The 24,186-nt window shown below is 40.0% G+C and overlaps 4 protein-coding genes across 4 annotated transcripts in view; 2 read left to right on the top strand and 2 right to left on the bottom strand.

The window, feature by feature from the left end:
• LOC141832494 (DNA topoisomerase 3-alpha) overlaps positions 1–5,100 on the bottom strand; it is a 31,852-nt gene extending 26,752 nt beyond the window's left edge. Inside the window, exons 1-3 of the mRNA XM_074719997.1 lie at positions 5,085–5,100; positions 4,014–4,357; positions 2,658–2,836 (exon numbers count right to left, since the gene is read on the bottom strand). Coding sequence (XP_074576098.1) covers positions 2,658–2,836; positions 4,014–4,357; positions 5,085–5,100 — 539 coding nt within the window. The remainder of the gene's footprint in view (positions 1–2,657; positions 2,837–4,013; positions 4,358–5,084) is intronic.
• A 75-nt stretch (positions 5,101–5,175) lies between these two features.
• Positions 5,176–10,942, bottom strand: LOC141832143 (uncharacterized). Its single transcript, XM_074719629.1, has 6 exons — positions 10,774–10,942; positions 9,907–10,065; positions 8,469–8,636; positions 7,326–7,480; positions 6,131–6,297; positions 5,176–5,763 (listed from the first exon to the last, which is right to left on the bottom strand). The coding sequence occupies exons 1-6, from the start codon at positions 10,874–10,876 to the stop codon at positions 5,709–5,711; spliced, it is 807 nt and encodes a 268-aa protein (XP_074575730.1). The 5' UTR covers positions 10,877–10,942; the 3' UTR covers positions 5,176–5,708.
• A 2,985-nt stretch (positions 10,943–13,927) lies between these two features.
• On the top strand, positions 13,928–16,050 carry LOC141832169 (flavonoid 3',5'-hydroxylase 1-like). The gene is made up of 3 exons (XM_074719658.1): positions 13,928–14,377; positions 14,452–14,910; positions 15,168–16,050. The coding sequence occupies exons 1-3, from the start codon at positions 13,931–13,933 to the stop codon at positions 15,801–15,803; spliced, it is 1,542 nt and encodes a 513-aa protein (XP_074575759.1). The 5' UTR covers positions 13,928–13,930; the 3' UTR covers positions 15,804–16,050.
• A 5,910-nt stretch (positions 16,051–21,960) lies between these two features.
• LOC141832281 (putative receptor-like protein kinase At5g20050) lies at positions 21,961–23,405 on the top strand. The gene has a single exon (XM_074719773.1). It carries the CDS (start codon positions 22,002–22,004, stop codon positions 23,328–23,330), a length of 1,329 nt encoding a protein of 442 aa, XP_074575874.1. The 5' UTR covers positions 21,961–22,001; the 3' UTR covers positions 23,331–23,405.
• Positions 23,406–24,186: the final 781 nt, after the last annotated feature.

Below are 24,186 nucleotides of genomic sequence, written 5' to 3'. Positions count from 1 at the left end.
TGAATATAGGAACTTATTCTAGGAGAATTATTCTAAAAAAGAAAAACAGAATATTTATACTTAACAGAATATTTTAACAATTCCTAAATATTCTAACACTCCCCCTCAAGCTGGAAGATATAAATTATATGTACCCAGCTTGTTACATATGTAGTCAATTCGAGGATGTCTTTTGTCTTCATACAAAAGACCCTTTCCTGGAGCACCTCTGATATATCGGATAATGCTTGTTACAGCATCTCAATGTTTTTTTGCATGGAGAGTTGACTTACTACACTTACTGTAAATGAGATATCCGGATGAGTAACAGTAAGGTAGCTTAGTCTCCCTACTAATCGCCTGTATCGTTCAGGATCTGAAAAAGACTTACCCTGATTTGGCATGAGCTTGACATTCGGAGAGCTGGAACTTGCTAGCTTGTTGCCGTTACTGGAAGAGGGCAACGGAGAAGAGAGGCGCACGACCACAGGAAGAGTGGCATCGTGAGGAAGAAACAGGAGCGCGCGACCACGGGAAGAGTGGCGTCGCGAGGAAGAAACAGAAGCTCGCGACCACGGGAAAAGTGGAGTTGCGAGGAAGAAACAGGAGTGCGCGACCACGGGAAGAGTGGCGTCGCGAGGAAGAAACAAGAGCGCGCGACCACGGGAAGAGTGGCATCGCAAGGAAGAAACAAGAGCGCGCGACCACGGGAAGAGTGGCGTCACGAGGAAGAAACAGAAGCGCGCGACCACGGGAAGGCGTCGCATGGAAGAAACAGGAGCGCGTGATCACAGGAAGAGTGGTGTCGCGAGGAAACATGCTGCTCGTCGCATCGTGGAAGACGCGCGACGAGGAAGCCACCGCGATTGCTGCGTCGCGACGAGGAAGGCGGCTGACAGAAACGCACGCGAGGAAAACGCGTGGTGAACAAAGAGAGAAGGAAGTCGTTGCAATTGCTGCGTCGCGACGAGGAAAACGCGCGACGAGGAAGGCGGCTGACAGAAACACACGCGAGGAAAACGCGTGACGAACAGAGAGAGAAGGAAGAGGATTGGTTTGGGCGGATAACCCTAAACCTAAGGAGGGAGGAAAACCCAAACCTAAACACGAGCACACGCGAGGAAAACGCGTGGCGAACAGAGAGAGAGAAGGAAGAGGATTGGTTTGGGCGGATAACCCTAAACCTAGCCTTAGCTCTGATACCATGTAAAATAATAATGCAATGGATTTCTCTTTCTATTTATTACAAGATATAAGCCCCTATTTATAAATGAATATAGGAACTTATTCTAGGAGAATTATTCTAAAAAAGAAAAACAGAATATTTATACTTAACAGAATATTTTAACAATTCCTAAATATTCTAACAAATTTGATCAGTAATTGAGGGCTAAATTAGCTTATTTACGAAGTGTGGAATGATGCTGTAATTTCAAGGATTTGAGTCAACTTATTGAGGTTTACTTGTGAAATTAAAAAGAGTTAATCTTGGGTCTTTATAATCATGTTGACTAAGAGGTTATTCTTAATGTGTCAAACCTTTTGAAGAACCCACTTTATTGTGTTGTTATTATTCTATTGCTCTTGTATTTTTATCCCTCTTTGTTCATAGTATTATTGATTTTCATGATTTACATATATGTGTGACCTGGTGATGTATATTCATGGAGTTATATAGTAGGAACATGTTGAACCTTACACCATACAAGAGTTTGTGTAACTATTCATGCACATCTTCATGCAATGTATATATATGATGCATGTGATATTTATCTTAAATGTATCAAGTAATTTATTTTGTTGTTAATTAATGTAGAGTAGAATACTACCACCAGAGATTAGAACACAATGACTTAGAATAAAACACCACAATTACAATTGAATGCTATTTCTTGTGGAATACATAGTAAATGTTGAATTATTTATGGGTGGATCCTTTGGCCCATTAGGATGGACAATTAGCAATTTTATATCAGTTTCCTTTTACCTCGATTGTTCTTGTATTGTGGTAGGGTAAGTCATGGGCTTCATGAGAAGAAGTTAAACTACATGCACATCTAAAGGAAGATGGCAACATCATCATTGTAATGGCAAGTCAGTGCACATCTGGGTGAACAAGGATCCACACCTTAGAAACATGGTTACATTGATGTGGATATGATCATTTAATTAGAATTGAACTAGTTCAAGAATCAACAGTAATTGCATAGATAGCTAAATTGAAAAGGGACAAGTTCATAATAGGCAGATTTCAGAATGCAATGAACAAAGACTGGATGATGATGGCTAGGGCCAAGCAGAAGAGAGATGGGAGTCCTCTGCAGAGTGGACGATTATTGAAATTACATGGGAGAGCATTAATGATAGAACTATGGAGGGAAGAGGAAGCATTAGAAATGGAACAGTATATGGCACATTAAACATGTGACTTCCCCTTAAAGGAATTGAAAAGGAGAAAATTGAATCCCAAGGAGTCAACAGTACCAAAATGAGATGAATAAAGTTGTATCAGTCTTACCAAAAAGAGAAACATTACACCATATATAGGACTCAATATAAGACTTGTTGACTAAAATATCCCATGTGGGACTAAACGTGTGCATACTAACACTCATGATTATTAACTTGAAAAATCCAAATTGAAGTAACACCATGTCTAGAAATTAAGCATAACATACCTATCAATTAGTGCAGAGAAACGAGCTCTCCAAATGTTGAGATTATCATTTGCAGCAGTGCAGACTTCTATGACTTCGAAAGCAATATTCTCACCCTCTCTATCACAATCAAGCCACAAAACAAGCCACTGGCATTTCCTTGCTTCCTCTTCCAAAGTCTTCCTGATGTCCAACTTATCCTGCACTTCAAAGGAATAAGGAAATTGCAGTGGTAAGTGTACAACCTAAAGATAGCACAAGAAGGGTAACGTAAGGCATTCAATCACGTATAAGCAAATGTGACAGACATATTTCATAGGCTAATGAGAAAGGGAGGATTGAATGAACCTGCTTAGGCATATAGATAGAAGGTTTGTTTATATTAAAATCCAACTCAGAATTGCATGCACAAGCCACCAAAAATTCAGATTACTGTGAGCTACTAGATATCAATTGTGGTACTAGAACTTAGCTCACTGAGAATGACTTTGCTTAATAGTTACACATGTTAAAGTTAGTTGACCAATTTATACTAGAAGTCACAATCTTATTTTTTTAGAAGGCATAACCCAAGAAAGACCAACAAATTCCTTTTTCATTTTGTATATAGCTTTCCCTTTGTATTAAAGCATAAATAGGTATACTTCCACACGCTAAATCATTGTGGTTAAAGCCAAAATTCTCAACTTGAACCTCTCTCACAACCAAGGGCAGCCTCGCTCTTGACTGCAAAGCCACGGGACTTCACACTCGACCACGAGGCTGCGGGTGGCCGCGGAGACATACCTCACTCGTGGCCACAGAGCCGCAAACAGCCTTGCGGACGACCATAAGATTGTAGAGCCTCGCTCGCAACTACGGGGCCACAGGGCCTCACTTGTGACCACGAGGCCACTCGCAATCACGAGGTATGAATTTGTGTTTTTTTCCCTTTCTTTCGCTCTCCTTTCCTTCTTCTTTCCCTTCTTTTCTTTTCCTTTTCCCTAGAGATTTTTTTCCAACTTGGGTTTCTTTCCTTCTTCAATCCACACCTCAGAATAAACAGAGCATAAGTGTTCAATCAACAAGAACCCCTCAATTCCCATAAACCTAACAGGAACGACTATTTAGCCCAATTGTAGCAGGGATGACAGAACTTTGACTACCGATCCTTTGACGACTCAAAAAGAGTCAGGACGATAGTCGAACAACCATAGGGAGCAACATAAGAAGTTGGCATTTACCCTAAGCCATCCTAAAGCATAAATCTCAAGAATGCACGAGCCAAACCCTAAGTCGGTGTTCTTCACTTCTTCAAGCTGCGGTAAAATAAGTGTGATGAACCTGAACGATGGCAGAAACTCATTGCTAGGGCCAAGATTTCCAAAAGAAGGTTACCTCAGGGACGAACTTGCGAACGGGGGCGCCGTAGAGGTCGACGGGGTCGCAAGAATGCCACTTGCGGAATCGATCTTCGAACTCCAGTTCCATGAGGTGGCCGGTGACGGAGGTGACCAGCATGTGGCAGGCTTGGGAGCCGATGGAATACTCGAACTCGAACACCCGGTTGTACCGCGACCGCCCCTCCCGCGAGCGCATCCCTCCGCTGCGGCGCGACAGGATTTCCGCCACCGCCTTCGCGACCGACGGCTTCTCCGCCACATTCAGCACCCTGATCGTGCGGCCGCCGCCGCCGCCGCCGCCGCGCGCCGCGACATACGATCCGCTCTCTCTCCCCTCCCCTGCCGAGGATGGGGGATTCGAATAACGAGGCGAGCGCGCTCAGGCCGACGGCTACTCGTGTCGATTTAATAAAAGGGTAAAAAGACGTTTTTTTTATTTTATTTTTTTAATATATATTTTTTTAATCTAATATTAAACCTTTCGAATCTCTTCACAACCTGCGTTCAATGGCAATTATTAAAGAATATAAATTACTATTACAATATATATTTAATCTGTTTAAAAATATTAACATTATAACAATTATAATTTCATAATTACTGCAATATAAATTTAATATTATTTACCTATTATTCATTTTATAATAGTTATAATTTCATAACTACTACAACATAAATTCAATATTATTCACTTCATTTTATAACCATTATAATTTCATAACTACTACAATTGTTATAACAACTACGAAATCATAATTTCTAACAAATTCAACTTCTCTTCTATTATTCACATTATAACAACAACAAAATCATAATTATTACAACAAATATAACCATTACAATTTCATAACTACTACAACGCATTCAATCAATTTAAAAATTAAATGAAAATAACACTACTGATCCGTATTGAAAATATAATAAAAAATCAAAATAAAATATTCCTTTAATGATTTAAAAATAAGGAAACATCCTTTTAATTTTTATCCATAAATATAAATAATATAAATTTTAAATTTTATCTTATCAAATAAATTTAAATAATATAAAATTTAACTAGACTTACCCCTACTCTTTGACATGGATAATAGACACTTATGCACAAAGTATAGAAAAAATGTACTAAAAATTTTCACCCAAAAATTTCCAAATCTTCATTTTGCTTCCAAATCCTAATCAGGACTTGCACTCCATTTACTGCAAGCTTTGTGAAATAAGCTTCATAATTATGAAGGCCTGTGACTGGTTGCCATCAGAAGTTGTTAAGACGTACAGTCATTGAATTTCTAGATTTTGTTGGGATTTAACAAATTGCCCATTCTTTTAATGATAAAAAACATTTAAAAAAATTAGTTACCTTTAATCACACTGTTCCACACACTGAAGAGCTTTTGAGTAGGATGAGCAAGGGAAATGCCATACTGGAAGTTCTTAGTTGGCTTCAATCACAAGCATACAAGGACTGGAACAACCTTTAAGATCATCTTGTGCAAGTAACAACGATCACCCCACCGCGACAATCTATTAGTTTCGAGTTACTGACATTGAAGAATCGAGCCAATGTGCGATAAATCTGCAGGATAAATGGACTGGAACAACTGAAACACACAAACACAAGCCTCAGAGAAGATATACAAGCGACGATACATGCTACATTATCAAGACAATTCTGCCACAGGGATCAGTCTGCTCAAGAATATCCTTCCAGCATGATATAGACAAAGCCACTTGGCGCCGAGGATCTCCTGTTGGTAAAAGCGAAAAATAACCAGGAATAAGAAAGCAAATCAAGATGATCAAACAATCAACCTATCGAATAAGTAACTTGCCCGATTCGACATGATATTGGAAAGCTGTATTTGACTAGGGCTACATACAGACAGTCTAGTAGGATATGCTTTTCAGCATGAGAAATGAGGTAGTAGCAATCTTTCAGCCAGAGTCAAATATCACATGTTTGTTTTTGCATTTCATTCTAAAAACCCGAGGTTGAAACAGCTTTAATGAAATCTACACGATTCACTAAGTGAGACCTGCGGTCCTTAGAGCTTGCCTCGAGTCGTCACAATTAATAAAAGCATCAGAAATGAAAGATGGTAACAGGGTCCTTACCTCTTGTAGTAAACGAAGCCAGCAAAACCGACCGCTCCAATGGCCACAAGCCCAACAAGAACAAGAAAAGCAACCAACCATCCTGACATCCCACTTGACTTCTCATTTGAATCACTGGCGCTCAAATCTACACAACTCTGCTGATTACAAACCTCCTGCCTAGCAGGCTGCAAACAATCAAGTGGAAGAACCAGTGTTAAAATAAAAATCTTCTGGAATCAGTAGCATCGGTCTGATTTTCACAGCTTCTCTGCAGAAACAATGCTGTCAGGATGCATAATTCACCATGGCCTCAGCCAACCATTTTGGCAATAACCATTTCAGGTATGGTTGAATATCATATTTTTCAACCAAAATCAGCATACTAGTATGTTGGCCAGTTCAACCTACGATTGTCAATGATTCCAATCGTTCACTCAAAATGATTGGCAACAGCCAAAGCGTAGGCTCAACTTAGGAAGTAAAACAGGATTTAAATATATGGAATATAAACTTCCTATTACATCTGAAATGATGAGAATGACCTAAGCTCAAGCAAAGAACCTTTCACTCTGAAATTGCTCTATATGTGGAGGTGGCAGTGTGGCACTTTATCTAGAGGCTTGATAGAAGAAAAAAGAAATGAGTTTTCAAAATATTGGATCGAACAACAAATACAACTTATTGGCCTTCTGTTAGGAATTGTTGTATCAAATCTTTTGTTGTAGAGGTCTGAAATGTTCAGGTATGGTAGTAAAGCCAAAATACATTTGAATCGATATCTTGTGAATCATCATCAACGTCAACAATATCTTGTGCATGTAGCATGAAGTATATAACTTAGGGGAGCAACAAATTCATGCTGATTTGCCTAGCAAATTCAAGTTTTCATTATGGGTCGCATCCAATGTTAATTCCATAAAGTGAGCAACAAAAAGAATTCAAATCTTGAGCTTAAGGATTTTTGTTTGGGAAGGTTTTCCTTAGAGTTGCATGAAAAAACATCATTTTCATAATCCAGAAATACCAGCAAGGATTGCATACAAGTCATAACTGTAAAATCAAACGTATCTATTAATGATTGACTATTAACTGCTGCAGCTAAAACATGGTGCCAACCTGACACCAACACAAATATATATTGGTTACCAGTTTTGATACTGAAGTACTTAAGCATGTTCGCAAGCGTCATCAAGAAAATGTTTCGTTAACTCACCATTTCTTCGCCTGAACACCTACTATCATCCACTGGGTAGTGCTTGATGGATGAATCAGTGATACTTCCATAACAGCCAACATCTCTATAGCGCATTCCACCATCACAAGGAGAAGAGCACTTCATCCATGGCCCAGCAACCCACTTAAAAATTTCTGACATTTGTAGAGGCATTGAATTGCAACTTTAGAAAAGACGTGAAGATCTCTACTCAATATTATGTTTAAACAGCAGATATCCAAATCAGATCTCTAATGTTAGAATATGCACACATCAGATTATTCAAATAATACCTTAATTAGGTTTCTTCCATTTTACCAACCAAAAGGGCTTGATTGACAAACTATTTGATGAAACAATTTTATTTTATTTTAAAGAAAAACTAAAAGAGACAAATACTTCTTAATTTAATGGGACTTTTTTTTAAGAAGCAGGAAACAGAATAATTTATTCAAAAAGTTGTTTCAGACCGTATGTCAAATTTAAATCATTCAAAATCTATTAAAAATGGTGATATCCCCCATTTAATTTAATGCATATTTGTCAAAAAAAAAAAAAAAGATGAGCAAAATTAATATAATTTTGTCAATTTCAGTTATTAAATAATTTTGTCAAACAACCTGCTAAACTGAAATAATTCATAAAAATGAGGAAAAGAGGCAAATTTCTATATAATTTATGGTGTATTCATATTTTTTAAAAGGGCAAAATTAATTTAATGTTGCTAAATTCAATCCATCAAGATATTTCATCAATTAGCTTAATGGAATCAAATTGATTAATTTTGCACCTTTTTAACCTTAAAAAAATATATTTATGCATAAATGGGCATTTGTCCACTTTTGCATCATGTTGTTTCACCAAACCACCTGATCATCAAATTGTTTAGTGAAACAACTTGGTGTTTGATTTTTGGCATTCATGAATAGAAGGATTTGGTTATGAACATTTTTCAACATTAGAGGCCCGATTTGTGTATCTACTCAAGTTTGTAAACCATCACAGTCTTGTTTGTACACCATTGGGAAAAGAACGCAATAACATATTTAGTACAGAAAAACAAAAAAGCCTCACTACATTTGCCTGTTTATAAAAACCAGTGCATTGAATAGCATGGTTTACAAAGTTCGTAAATATGGTTACCTTGTGGTTTTAATTGGACAGCCAGCTCTGCGCCAGTTTTACAGAAACCAAATTTGCTGCTCTTATCCATTAGGTAAGGATCTGAACAATCAGTGCAACATACATACTCATCGCCAAAGTCTAGTTTGTTGTTGCATCTTGAGCACTTGTTTGTTACCCTTGGGCGCTCTGCAAATAGGTGAAGGGAAGCTTACTTCACTAAATTTTATAAAATTCAACAAAAATATCAGTCTCATATGACCCAAGGATACTGAATTCTATAAATCTCATCTACATCTAATTCACTAGACAATTTTTTTTTCAAATGAGGTCATGCAACAGGGTGAATTTGCATTAAAGAACATAATGTCCATGTACCTGCAGTAATGTATCAGATATCTAGGATATGATTTTGAATTAGAGAAAACATAACACCATGACGGAGGTCAACTAAAGGTATAAGAAGCATTGCACTGGAATCATATAGAATTTAATTAAGCTTAATTTGTTGAAATTAATTGTCTTGAAAATCTTATTAAATTGTTAAACCAATGGATGGAGTAAATCTTAACTTGTTGAGATTTATAATATCGGAGCCTTTAAATGGGAGGGCTCTACAAAATAATTCATCAATTTCTCAAACTGTTTATTGAAAGAATATACCTTTTTGAGTTTGATCCTTTTCTACTCTTTTCGAGTTCGATCCACTAAATCAACTGCATCCATACTTACATGAATAATTGAGAGCATTGGAGTTGAACACTTTCTCAAGTTTGTCAAACATTAAAAATATGGAACTTAACTGTTATCCACGTAAATACACATCCTCATCAACCTCAACAAATAAGTTTGATGACATAGGAGGAACTTCATCTTAGACAAAGAATTCTTTCACTTTGCTTCTTTGAGTATCATGGCTTAAGTGGCTATTGTTACTTAAGCAAGACGATTTTTTTTCTGGAAAGACAAAGGCATCCACTTTGAAATTGCCCCCATCTTACTAAAATTAAATCATTTATGAAATATAAGGATCAATTTGGAGTGTTACGCATGATAGTGATTTCACTAATAAAAAGTGCTACTTCTCAATTTTTTCTAGTGATAATATAATTAAACCAAAGATGTTTAGAGTAAACTAGGAGGTAAAACATGGTCCAAAACAAGGCACACTAACATGAATGCTCCCTTTCACTTAGTGTAATAGAGTTCAATCAAAGTACTTAGTCTTGACATCCTTGCAAAATAAAATTTAAAAAGAGACAACGACAACAAAAGGCCACAACATCCATATTTTTGTCTTCCATTGAAGATGATCAAACACTTTTTAAATGGGAATTTACACAAACTCTTATTAATTGTACTAAGCAATGCATTAGAACAGTGGATGATAGTAACTAATAAGATAAGTAACATATATAAGATATAATTGATGCATGAAGAACATGGAGAATAGTAATACCGGGTTTACAACAATGGAAGTGTGTGTAGAAGGGAAGGCATGGAGGGTAACTAGACTCTCCACAAAGGCCATTGCAGTTCTCTGACTGATCAGCTACCACAAACCCTGCACCACAACCACCAAGCCATTTGCTTTGACAAGATTCTGTCCACTGGCACCCTGCAAATTGTACATAAATCTATGATAAAAATCATTTGCATCATCCACTCACCAATATATTCAACCAACTCGATGATAATATTATGCCACAGAGAGAGCTGAAAATCATCATCATTATCATGTCGTATTCATCCCAAACTATTTGGGATCAGCAACATAAATATTATCCTTCAATTGAGCTCTATGTAAGGAAGTTGAAAATAACAATAATGATTTTAACGTTTAAAACTACCATCAGGCAACTATTGCTAAAACCTTAATTTCCAGCACATGAAAGGGAATCAAGTTAGCTGTTTAGGCCAGACTTCAGTTTCTATATCATAACACCAGCCTCAGATATATAAAATGCAAAAAAAAAAAAAAAAAAAGCCTTCTGAGAAACAAGAGAGTGATTTCGAAACAATACACGCAAAACCGATCACGCCTGAGGGATACTAGAACCCTGTCGAAAACAAATTGATAAGTACAGCAGCCTATTCAGATAACCACTGGAATCGAGAACAAAACACGCTAGTTTACAAATGCAAGAAACTGGCAAGTACACAAACCAAATGGTAGACAAAATTAATAATCAGACAAGCATAGGAAATAAGGAAACGGAAAGATTTCATCGGCAACGACAAGACCCCTCGATTCCAAATCAAGATGAGAGAACTAACTCGGAATGAGGGTTCACAAGGGATTTTAAGCAGGGTTAGGGGCAATTACCATGGAAAGAAAGTTCTTCTACGATCGCCGGCGTGACTTGAGGGATTATGAGGAAGAAGGGAAGGAGGAACAGGAGGCGGCGATGGAGGTGAGAAAGCAGCATCGCCTCTCGCGGTCTCGCCTCCGCGTCGTCTACCGTCGCCGCTTCTGTCAGAGAGGTCACCGACGGCTCCGTGGATTTATTAAAATTACAAGGTGAGCCCTTTCGGGAGTTAAAAGTTATTACTTCGAAAGTTAAGATTTTTTTTTAATTATCAATTATTAATTTTAAAAATTCAAATTTAATTAAATTATTAAATCAAATTCAATGACAATATTTAATTTCATAATTCATAACTCTCCTCTCCTTTCCCCTCGAAAATTAGTGTTGTTATAGATGATTATGAGTATGGACCAAGGGGGTGATTTGACATCAGATCCGATTCCCATGTTGGTTCATAGCTACCGACTCCAAAGTTAGTCTGAGTTAGTTTTCAACTCGTGATCCCTTTCTCTGAGGGTCGAGTCCTCTCATCATCGAACTCGGCTTGAATCTGGAACGCGGAGCCGACACCTCAATGTCCAAGGCATAGTCACGAGCCGAATCCTTATTCGAGTCGTCGCACAGACCGACTCCTCCTGCCAACCCGAAGCTTCACGGAGCCGAGCCGAATCCTTATTCGAGTCGTCTCACAGACCGACTCCGCTTACAAACCCGAAGCCTTCCAGTCGGTTCGGTGGCTTCGCCCTCATTCAGATTTAGCTAAGGTTTATACCAAATGGCCTTCACGGTGCTCTGTTTTATTACTTCCCGTTATTTCCTCTGACAGTTCCATACCCTTAATTATGACTGCCGCTTTGACACCCAGGTGCGAAATGACTCTACAATCGTATGCCAACGATGGGACTGTCACTCTGACTATTTCATTCCCTCAGACAAAATCCCTACCGATGATGGGACGTCTTCCATACTTAGGATGCGACGTGACATCCTTTTCAGAGATATATAAGGTTTGTCCTTCTCCAGAAGGAGGTATGCGCACTTACAACTCACTCTCTACTGTTCTTCTGTTTTCTCTCCTCCTTCTTCTTCGCGGACTTACTTAAACATTGGAGTGGTGAGCCAAGGCACCTTCTGACATTCCCTCTCACGGTTGCTGTGTGTGCAGGCTCTTCTAGCTTCGCGATCCTCTCCTCACGCCACCTCATCCGACACTGACGTTGAGAAATCGTCAACGCATCCAGGCGCTGATCTCAACAGGAACAAGTGTTCTTTGTTTGATGTTTGGTTCATAGGAATGTTATAATAAATAAACAAGAAATTAAGTTTTTGTCTCGGTCGACTCGTCTGTTTGGCCAAATTCCCATGTTCAAGACTATTTGACCCAACAGTTTGGTCTGGCCCAATCGGTTCATCAACTTTCTAGGTCTGGCCCAATCGGTTCATAAAGTTATGAATACCTATTTTTCATGTATGGGGGGAGTCATGATTTTGTGGGGAGTGTTGCAAGTTCATCTTTCTATTCAAACGTGTTAATTGGAATATAGCATGTAGATGATCCGGATAAAAAGGTCATTAGATGTGTGGATAGGAGTTAATTATTAGATCCGATGGAATTCAAATATATCTTAAAAACTCAAATATATCTTCAAAACGGTATAATATTGTCCACTTTACACCTACGTTCTCATGGTTTTATTTTTGAATTTTATCTAAAAGACCTCACACCAATGAGATATCTTCCAACAATTTACCCTAGGTCCAATAATATACCCCTCAAATAAAGAACCACTGGGAGCCAACGGAGGCTCAACGGACCCGTCTCCTTAACGGTCCCACATGGACCCGTTTTGATATTACTGTTAGATCCGATGGAATCTAAATATATCTCCAAAATAATATGATATTGTCCACTTTGAATCTACATTTTCATGATTTTATTTTTGAATTTTACTCAAAAGGTCTTGTATCAATGAGATATCTTTCCTCTTATAGTCTCAAAATCTTTTTCATGTATTTTCAATGTCCTAATTTATGTTTTATCAAATTCAATATGATACACTAAGGAGGTTTATAGAAAAATATTAATTTTGATTTAAAATGATTTAAAACATTTTAAATTTATGAATTCGTTTTGAATGGAATTGGTTGATAAATTTATATCATCTGATAATTTAAAAAATTTGATATTTTTTGATGTAAGAAAAAATTTAAAAATTTATTGATGGTGTTGATTAATTAGTGAATATCATTGTTTTAGATTTTATAATCAATTTATGATAAATTTTATTATATTTTTTAAATTTAAAAATATATTATTTTCAATTTCTGTTTTATTAAGGAGGTTAAAAATAAATAATTTGATCCCACATATCGATCATTAAATAAATTTAAAAAATATACATGAATTCTGATATAACATTGGCTTCAACTCTATGAGAATTTAAAAATATCCAACATGAAATTCAAATCTGCAATAGGAATCATTCTGGTCTTTTATCTCAATATCGTGTTTCTTCAATAAAAAATAGAATCTGTCATCCTAATGATCTTACATAGTTGATCTCACGAGTCATGACCATCTATAAAAAAATAAATTGAGAAATAATAATTATTCACGACGAAGAAGGCAACATCGTGTCATTCCTACGACATAGTAGACGGAATATGAGTTCCATATATTTTAAGCAATAAAGAACAAAACTAATAATTTTGCAACTGTATATCTATATCCATTTAACAAGCATTAAACGATTGAAAACGATAACTACCTAATCCAGCCATCTAAACCCAAAATTAAAAGTTGCCTCATTTCTCAACTAATCTGATTTGAACTCGTCCAAATAGACATATTTTAGCTAGTTAGATCTGAGAGCTTCGATTTATTTTCGACTGCGGTGGATAAGTTCTACTTAAAGTCAGCGTAATGACATAGTTGGATTGCATTTAAGTCAAAATCAAAATCAACAAAAGTGTAATGAAGAAGTAGTCCACTTGCTCACGGTCTCACAACCATTTGTGAGTAGGTAAATCGAAAAATTATAATTGACCACGAATGTGGGCCCAGCAGAAGGATATTAACTGACTTCGCGAGAATAGTAGTCTGTTCTTGCTTTTGTTATAAATATCGGTATTTGTCAATGAATTTGATCACCGAGAAGTGTGAGGTTTCTTTCCATGGCGGCAGTGATGTTTCTGGTGCGCGAGGTCCTGCTCTGCGTGGCTTTGTTCTGGTTTGTTCGGTGGATAGGGCGACGGGTGGCGGGCGGCCGACGGCGGCTGCCGCCGGGGCCGCGGGGGTTCCCTGTGGTGGGGGCGCTGCCGCTGCTGGGGCGGTTGCCGCACGTGGCGCTGACGCGCATGGCGGAGCGGTACGGCCCCGTGATGAGGCTCCGGCTGGGGAGCTCGGATGTTGTCGTGGCGTCGTCGCCGGAGGCCGCGCGGGTGTTCTTAAAGACGCTGGACGCGGTCTTCGCCGACAGGCCGCTCGACGCCGCGCCGATCCGGCTGGCGTACGAAGGCCAGGACATGGTGTTCGCGCCATACGGTCCCAAATGGAAGCTCCTGCGCAAGCTCTGCAACCTCCACATGCTCGGCGCCGGCGCGCTCAACGCTTGGGGACAGGTGCCATGAATGCGATTTTAATTTGCGCCGACGTACGCCCGGAGTTTTCGAGCGTCGTTTTCACTTTGTTACAGTACCGGCGGGAGGAGGTGGGGCGGATGCTGCAGGGTATGCTGTCGGCGGGCAGCGAGGGGAAGCCCGTGGCGGTGGCGGCCTCGCTGATATACACGATGGCGAACATGATCGGGCGGGTGATCCTGAGCCGGCGAGTGTTCGAGGAGCAAGGGACGGCGTCAAACGAGTTCAAAGACATGGTGGTGGAGCTGATGACGCTGGCGGGGCAGTTCAATATCGGCGACTTCATCCCGGCGGTGGCGTGGCTGGACCTGCAGGGGCTCGAGGGGACGATGCGGCGGGTGCACAAGCGGTTCGACGCGGTGCTGGAGCGGATGGTGGAGGAGCACGCGGCAACAAGGAAGGAGCGCCGGGGGAGTCCGGACTTGCTCGACGTCCTCATGGAGAGGCAATCGGCGGCGCCGGCGGCGGCGAAGGAGGAGAAGCTGACGCCGAACAACATCAAGGCTCTTCTTTTGGTAAGACAAAAATGGCCTTTTTACTAATTGGTCACGTGCTGAATCAAACTCCTTTCATTTACCACGTGTTTCGAGCAGTTATGACTCACGAGGGACCATGATTTAAGTAAAATAATAAATGTTTTTTCAATTTTAAAATCATTAAAAAATATAAATATTTTTTAAATCATTAAAATATAAGGAGGGATGCTCTTTTGATAATATAAATAAAAAAATAAATCTTTTAAATTTTTTTATATTTTTAATTATTTTATCAGAATCTCTTTACCGCTGGCACCGACGCCTCCGCTGGAACAATAGAATGGGCGATGGCAGAGATGCTGCTGAACCCGACCATCCTCCGACGAGCCCAGGCCGAGATGGACGAGGTTGTGGGGCGGAACCGGCGGCTCGAAGAATCCGACATCCCGAATCTCCCATACCTCCAAGCGATTTGCAAAGAGTCGTTGCGGAAGCACCCGTCGACGCCGCTCAACCTCCCTCTCGTCTCCACCCAAGCCTGCGAGGTCGGTGGCTATTACATCCCGCCGAACACGAAGCTCTTGGTCAACATCTGGGCCATCGGCCGGAGCCCCAAGGTGTGGGCGAACCCGTTGGAGTTCGAACCCGACCGGTTCATGCCCGGAGGACCGGGCGCCAAGGTCGACCCCACCGACAACGACTTCAAGCTCATACCCTTCGGCGCCGGGCGTCGGATCTGCGCCGGCGTGCGCATGGGGGTGGTGCTGGTGCAGTACATGCTGGGGTCGCTCATTCATGCCTTCGACTGGGAGCTGCCGGAGGGGAGGGCAAATATGGACATGGGTGAGACGTTTGGGATCGCTTTGCATAAGACTGTGCCGGTGGTTGCTGTTGCCAAACCTCGATTGGTGATCAATGTGTATGAACCCTAACTCTTCTGGTGGAATCTGCCACCTTAGCGGCCTCACACGGTTGACTCCAACCATCTATTAGTGAGGAGGTAAATTGAGAAACTATAGTTAATCCAGGGACGGATGTAGTAAGGGGCTGGGGGGCCATGGCCCCCCAGCCCACGTAGAATGAAGCGTTTGGATGTGGATAATGCAGCCTTGTATGTCCTGCTTTTTGTTAATCTCAGTACTGCAGAAAAATGAATGATTTAATAGAATACATGCAGAATAAGAAGATACTTTCGTCTTTTCTCTACATGGTATTATTGCAGAAGAAATGGCATAAAAAAAAATAGATCGAGAACTAACCACATATTCGTCCATTCCCCTACTCAACCAAAACCTTGATGTGCTCTGATTAGATCAAAAAGAAATATATCAGAAACTTCATATGTAAGACTTGGGAACATTATATGCTTGGATGAGTCCATAATAGAGGAAAAGGAGTATTTCTTAATAAACATAAATAGTCGAAGGTGCAGTGGAAACAAACCTAATCGTGTGTTCTGATATTGGAGTGAGCCACCTTAAAATCTTTTGCATTTCAGCTTTTACGTGAGGAACAGTGAACTGTAAAATCAAATTAGCAAATACACACTTTTAAGTCAGAAATTTCAAACCTTCAAATCAGCTTCACATGTTCTAAGCATTAACATGGTCATTCTGATAAACCATGTTGTAAAAATTGAATTGTATAATTATTTTATCAGTACTACTCAAAGAACAGCAAGTCATCTTTGTCAGGAACCAGTACTACTCTAAGAAGAGCAAATATCAACAATTTACCAAGTTTATTTGTCATAAAATGAGAAGTTTAGGATTTTATTTTTGATTCAAGAATAAGTGGATCAATTTGTGCAAACAATAATTTTTAAATGAATCAACAATTATACATTTACACCAACCTATATAAAATAACAATAATCTAAGTTTGCTATTATCTTACAAATAGAACCCATTGAATTGGATAAGTATAAAAAATGTATTAGTTAAATTTGGTGCTTACAATGAGAAAGAAAAGCAGTAGTGAATGAACAATCATGTAAGTTTTAGACGAGCTTGGTGAATCATACTCATACATATTATAATAAATCATAATTATTAAAATGTAAATAAAAATTATAAAATTTATATTATAATAACTGCTAAATCGTATTTATTATAGCGCATCTCAAAATTTAGATAAAAAATAATAATATTGAATAATATAGCTCAGGATATAGCATTTGGATAATTATATATAGTTAAATAGTAAAATAAGATGTTTTTTTATAAAAAAATGAATAATTATATACAATTAAATAGTAAAATATGTTTTTTTTGATAAAAATAAAATAAAATCGAACATCTCTTTTACGCTTTGAAAACCGTAAGACATCCTTCCCCTTTTATCCGATTATCTTTACGTAGCAATCAATCAACTGAGAGTCTGAGAACATTAATCTCATGGGCAGAATTTTGGGTTCAAATGAGTATATCGTTTTATTTTATGGCCCCCCAAATATGAAATTCTGGATCCACCCCTGAGTTGATCATTAAAAATTTATAAATATATATACATAAATCAAGGTTTGTACAAATCCTAACTCCTATCTAGCTAAAAGGGACGTAATAACAGAACGATGGATTCTTTATCATGTTCTTGAAATTTCGCTCTGTTTTTCGCTTCATTTGATTTTGATTTGAGTGGATAAAAAAAATTTGACATATGGATTTTTAAATTCTTCAGTCCATTATGGTGCTTATCTAACTGTTGTGGATGACTTTGTTGAATATCTGATAGAATATTAAAAATATTTCTATTTCAATATTCTTATAGTAATTATAATATAACTGTTGTATATTAGAATATATATTTTTTATATATTTTTAAATTAATCAGCAAAATATTATATATTTTTATTTTCATTAATTTTAATTATATATTATATTATATTATATTATATATTCATGTTTACAAAAATACGCTACAAGAAAAAAAAAAGAAAGATTAAAAGTTCAATCAAACAACTGATCAGATTAATTAAAAGAAGATCAGGAGGTTGAGACGGATAAATTTGTAAATAAAAATATAAATAAAAATAATTAAAATAATTAAAATTAAGATGGAATATTCGATTAAAATAATTAAAATTAAATTTTTTTAATTAATTGAATTGATTAAATTTGTAAATAAAAATTAAATAAATCAGACCAATATTTACGATTAATTAATTTTTAACTGAATTAATCAAAATAATTAAAAATTTTAAATATTATTAAAAATTTATGAATTAATTAGTAATTTATAAATGTATTTATTTAAAAATTAAAAAATTATTTTTTATTTTAATTAGTTTATTCGATTTAATTGAATAAAAAATTATAAAATTGAAATAGAATCGAATTAATTGATTTTTTTTAAAATAATTAAAATTTCTAAATAATTGAATAGATTTTTTTAAATTCGATCGATTTTTTTGATTTAATCGAATTGTTGCTCACTCCTACCGACTGGTTCCGTTGTGGCGGAAGAGGAGATGAGGCTCTCAACACCGGAGGAGGTAGTGGAAGCGGCTGATCCTTCTGCGACAGGGACGGAGGTGAAATCGAAGGCATCTCTTGCTGCTGTTTCGGTGGAGACGACGATGACAATGGAAGCATGACAAAAAAAAAAATGATAATCCCAGTAGCCAACATCTCTGGGGGTGGTCGGCCCGGTCCCACGGAAGTTTCCCACCAACCACCAGGGTAAATCGGGAAGCGCATACGGCGGCCAATCCAGATGCCCAGCATCCTTTAATTGCGTTCCCCATTTGGAGGAAAATTCCTGCAAATACGCCGTAGCTGGGGATCGAACCGCGGGTCCCTAAGTTACAATTCGGATGTCCTACCATTGCACCATTGCCCCGGGGACAATGGAAGCATGACAAAAGACCTTGATAAGGCATCAGTAGAGCCAAATTCAAATCAATTAATTTATTAAATATTCCCCTCCTTAAACAATGCTCAATATACTGTATTCTGTTTTTTCTTGTCAATTAACTCTAAATTTATTTTAGGAAATAATTTTATAATGTACAAAATGTCGGTTAAGGTTTATCTTGTTGACTTTCAGTAACAATAAATTATTTATTGTATCATATATTTATTTTTAGGGATGTGATCGGGTTCAAATAATCGTGATTGGACCGGGTTCGGTCTACCTTGACCTGACCGGTTCGTAAAATAGCGGCTGGTTCTGCTTAAGCATCGACGTGGTATTTTCCTCGCCGTCAGATGAGCGGCGTTTGAAGGCGGGAACGAACGGCGTAGAACGATTTCTGTTTGGCGTAACCATTACACGTAATGCGCAACGTAATTTCTTGTTGAAGTTTTTTTTTTTTTGTCTCCGGTAGCTCCGAGAATACGCAAACTGATACGGATCGTCGAAGCTAGTGTTCAACACTATTTCCGTAAACGATATTGCTCCGCTACGGTGCTAACGGATAACAACAATTCGTTCCCAAGATACAACGACGAACGTTTCGGAATAGTAGCACTCCAAATTCTGAGACCGACGAACTTTCTTATAGGCTTTTTGGACTCCGAATGCACTAGATGGATGAATGCACAAGGAAGACTTGAATCGATGAATTCGATGATTTTTCCAGCATCTTGAGGGTTCTATTTATACCAAGTGAAGAGGTTGAATGCCCTTTGGATGAGTGGATGTGACCCTTGCACATGATCGATCTGGACCGTTCGATCTGGAGGGTTGTAACCCTTCATATAGGTCTCTTGATCTCATCTATCAGATCGGAAGAGTTGTAACCCTTAGATCTCGCCCATTGTCATCAGCCGTCGGATCTGGATCTAATGATCCATTCGATCTGACGCTTCAGATCAAGTCTCATCCCAAGCGGTCAGATCGTGACTCTTCGCGATCCAACGCTCCAGATCGCATCACAAGCGATCCATCACACCTTTTTGATCAACGGTTGTCATCTGTTTGCCCAATCAACAGTCCAGTCATCTTTACTTGCCCAGGCGGATGCCACACAGGCAATGCCACGTTACATGCGCGCCTGACACGTCACCCGAGTGCCACGCAGGCACTGCAATGTCACATGGAGCATAAATTTAAGTTCCTCGCGATGACGCGTACGTGCGAAGTGCGCCTACAAAGCGCCCATTGCGCTCGTGCGCACGTGCGCACGTGACGGGTGGCGGGCTCACAGGTGCGAGCACCTGCTCGCCCATGGGTAGAGAGCACCTGTGTTTTTTGTGTTAACTCCATTAACACAGCAACACATATAAGGAAACTTTAGCTTGCGCCGGTTAGCGATGTGAGACTAAAACCCCATCTTTTCCTTAACGTTATTTTGGGCACAACTTTAGCCAATTAATTTCTCATTCACCCATAATCGATTTTGAGCAAATTAATAGTCTAGATTTATTTACGCGAAACGTAAATTTCGATACAATAAATAAATTCAAAAATATAGATGAATTCTGATATAACATCCAACATCACTAATGGCTTCAACTCTATAAGAATTAAAAAATATCCAACATGAAATTCGAATCCACAATAGGAATCATTCTTGTCTTTTATCTCAGTATCATATTTTTCCAATAAAAATGGAATTCGTCATCCTAACAGTCCTACACAATTGATCTGACGATCATTTATAAGAAAATAAATTAAAAAATTATAATTAACTACGATGGAGAAGGCAACATCGTGTCATTCCTACGACATAGTAGACGGAATATGAGTTCGATCGATTTTAAGCAATAAAGAACAAAACTAATAACTTTGCAACTGTACATGTATATCCATCTAACAAGCATTAAACGATTGAAAACGATATCTACCTAATCCAGCCATCTAAACCCAAAATTAAAAGTTGCCTCATTTCTCAACTAATCTGATTTGAACTCGTCCAAATAGACATATTTTAACTAGTTAGATCTGAGAGCTTCGATTTATTTTCGACTGCGGTGGATAAGTTCTACTTAAAGTCAGCGAAATGACATAGTTGGATTGCATTAAAGTCAAAATCAAAGTCAACAAAAGTGTAATGAAGAAGTAGTCCACTTGCTCTCGGAACATAGTTGTTCCCGTCAAGATCGGCTCCTGGATATGCGACCTCACCTCAGCAGTACTCCGGAATGAAGGTGGATGGGGGGAGGCGCAGAGGATCGTCAGAAACCTACAAACACAGACACCGTGAGAAGGAAGGCCGGGTTGACCGACGCGACCACTCCGATACCTAAGTTAGTCCTCGGAAGGAAGAAGAGATGGAAATGAGATAGCCAGGAAATAGAGAGTGCATACCTTGCCCTTAGGGGGGGGGGGGGGGGGGGGGCTTGCCTTATATATGAAGAAAGAGGACCGTACCACGGATAAGGTAAGGTGGAGCTTACCTCAAGAGTACACTTTGTACTCGTAAGGAGTGGTGTCTTAATGATATCAGTACGTCCACGAACGGAGGCGTACGTTTGGCGGCGGATCGCCATACCCAGAAAAGGGGGGTGTCAGATATCAGACTATCGTACAGGGAGAGGAGTGGTCAATGAAGGGAGTAGAGAAGGGGGGGGGGGGGGGGGGGGGGGGGGGGGGGGGTCTTGTTCTACCCCAATCCTTGGGGTGAGTCGGGGATGCTGGTCAGTCGAGCTGGCCAGGAGTCGGCTCAGAGCTATTAATTGGCGGAAGGACGAGGAGTCGGCTGGGAGAAGTTAACTAGCGGACCGGTGGGGAGTCGACTCAGCGATGTCTTCCGAATCCTTCAATAACGAACTGGCCTCGCGGACTTGGATCAGACTCATCCAAGGATTCGGATTCGGATCTCTCCGATCGCTCGCTCGAGGACCATTGACTCGGTTCGGGCATCCAAAGCGGATTGAAGACCTGCTCTCGTATTACATGACCGTAACAATAGTTAAGTTGGTTACGATAGAGCATATTTACAGAAGATGACAAGGGTTAGTAATATCTTCTTCCATCGTGATCAATTGTAATTTTTAATTTATTTCCTTGATAGTCGTGATGAACGTAGAACCGCTGATATAATCGTGAAGTCGATTACGTAAAACCGCTGAAGTGACGGATTCCGCGGAAGAAAAGAAGTAGTCCACTTCAAGCTTCATCTCACTTCAAACCATGGCTGCTCCTCCTCTTTTTCATCGTCTTCTTCTGATTCAATTTCCAGTTTGATGGAGGCACGGCGAGCGAAGGCCGTTGCGGCGGCCACCATCCTCTCCCTGCTCGTGCTCCTTCTCGTCCTTTGGTTCTGCCTCGGCGCCACCGTCGCCTTCTTCGTCGTCCTCGCCGTGAGCTTCGTCGCCGTCGTCGGCGTCCTCGCTTGGGTCCTCTCGCTCTACACCGACCTCTCCCACCGCCAGCTCTCCCTCGCCCGCCGCTCCGTGGCGGACCGCGAGGAGCACCGCGTCGAGTACAGTTTCCTCCGCAAGGTCGCCGGCCTCCCCATCAAGTTCCGAATCGAGTCCCTCACCGTCGCCACCGACGGCTTCCGCTGCCTCCTCGGCCGCGGCTCGTCCGCCTCGGTCTTCCGCGGGATCCTCGACGACGGCACCGCCGTCGCGGTCAAGCGCATCGACGAGATCGCGGAGCGGGGGGACCGCGAGTTCCGCACGGAGGTCGCCGCCATCGCCAGCATCCACCACCGCAACCTCGTCCGCCTCCTCGGATACTGCGTCACGCCCGGCCCCCGATTCCTCGTCTACGAGTTTGTCGCCAACGGATCGCTAGATCGGTGGATTTTCCCCTCCCGCGACGCCGCCGCCGCCGGCCGCTGCCTCCCCTGGCCGATGCGCCACCGCGTCGCCATCGACGTCGCCAAAGCCCTAAGCTACCTCCACCACGACTGCCGCGCGCGCGTCCTCCACCTCGACGTGAAGCCGGAGAACATCCTCCTCGACGAGGGTTTCCGTGCCCTCGTCGCCGATTTCGGCCTCTCGAAATTGATGGGCAAGGACGAGAGCCGCGTGGTGACCACCGTCCGCGGCACTCGCGGCTACCTCGCCCCTGAGTGGCTCATCGGCACCGGCGTCTCCGTCAAATCCGACATCTACAGCTACGGAATGGTGCTGCTAGAGATCGTCGGCGGCCGTCGAGCCGTGCAGCTGACGAAGGAGAAGAGATGGTCGTACTTCCCCAAGATCGTGCACGAGAAGGCCAGGCAGGGGAAAGCGTTGGAGGTGCTCGACGAAAGGCTCAACAGAGAGGGGGCGTCGCCGCCGGAGGCGGAGCTGCGTACGCTGGTCCACGTCGCACTGTGGTGCATCCGGGACAAGGCGGAGGAGCGGCCCAGCATGGCGCGGGTGGTGGACATGCTCGAGGGGCGTATCGACGTCGACGAGCCACCGCCGCAGAGCGAGATGCTGATCTACAACATCTTGGAGCACAGCGTGCTCGACGAGGAGGCTACCGACGACAGACGCGCCGCCGCCGCGGGACTGCTGGATTTGGGGCCGCCGTCGTCGACCGCGGCCTCTTTCGACGTCTCCTTGACCGGTCGATAGCAGCGCTCCGATTGCCGATCTATCTCATTTTTTATTTATTATTTTCCTTAAAATTCATGTTAAACAAGTTCTTATTTTGGCTGTCATTTAGGAGTATTAAAAATGAATATGATTCCTCAATCAAATCCAATCTAATTCGATTGATCTAACTTTAATTAGAGATTTTTGATTAAATTAAATTCAGATAGAGTTTGGATGGGTCGAAACTCAAATTTAAAGTTTAAGAGATTTTTTTAAAATTAAATTAAATTTTATTTTTAAAAATTAAGGTGTTTTAAATAATATTAGTATAATAATAATAATAATATATTAAAAATTATTTTTAAAAGTAATTAATTTTTTTTAATTATTTGGCTTTTTTAAGTTACATGTTATTAATAGTGCTGTATTAAAATATTTTTTAATAATATTTTATTGACCTTCTTAATTTTAATAATTTTTATCATCAATTTTTCTATTTGTTATAATACCTTTAATAGAGAGAGGGCTTGTTATCAAAAACATACCCTTACCATTTCAAGAATTTGTAATCCATCAAATCCACATGATTCGTCGAGATTCGATCCTTGTCCATTTCAATTGATCGTCGTAGGGATAAAGTTGTTGCATCCATAATTAGAATCATTAAAAAGATTCTTTAGAAAAACAATAAAAAACATCTTATTAAATTCCTGTACCAAAAATATTCTTATTATTAATACAGCACACAATTAATAACATGTAACCAAAATGTTCTTTACACAGCACCCAATTCATCTCAATCTAACAGCTATATACATCTTCAACAAGACTAGTTTTAAAATACAATATCCTTTGATATAAAAAATAATTAGTCAGATATTTTAAAGAACTCTTT

Source organism: Curcuma longa, chromosome 7, assembly GCF_044706935.1.
Source record: "Curcuma longa cultivar G26 ecotype Majalengka, Jawa Barat chromosome 7, ITB_CL_G26_1.1, whole genome shotgun sequence".
In the NCBI taxonomy this organism is placed as follows: domain Eukaryota; kingdom Viridiplantae; phylum Streptophyta; class Magnoliopsida; order Zingiberales; family Zingiberaceae; genus Curcuma; species Curcuma longa.
The sequence above is the reverse complement of the archived record's forward strand: the minus strand, read 5'-3'. Positions and strand labels throughout refer to the sequence as shown.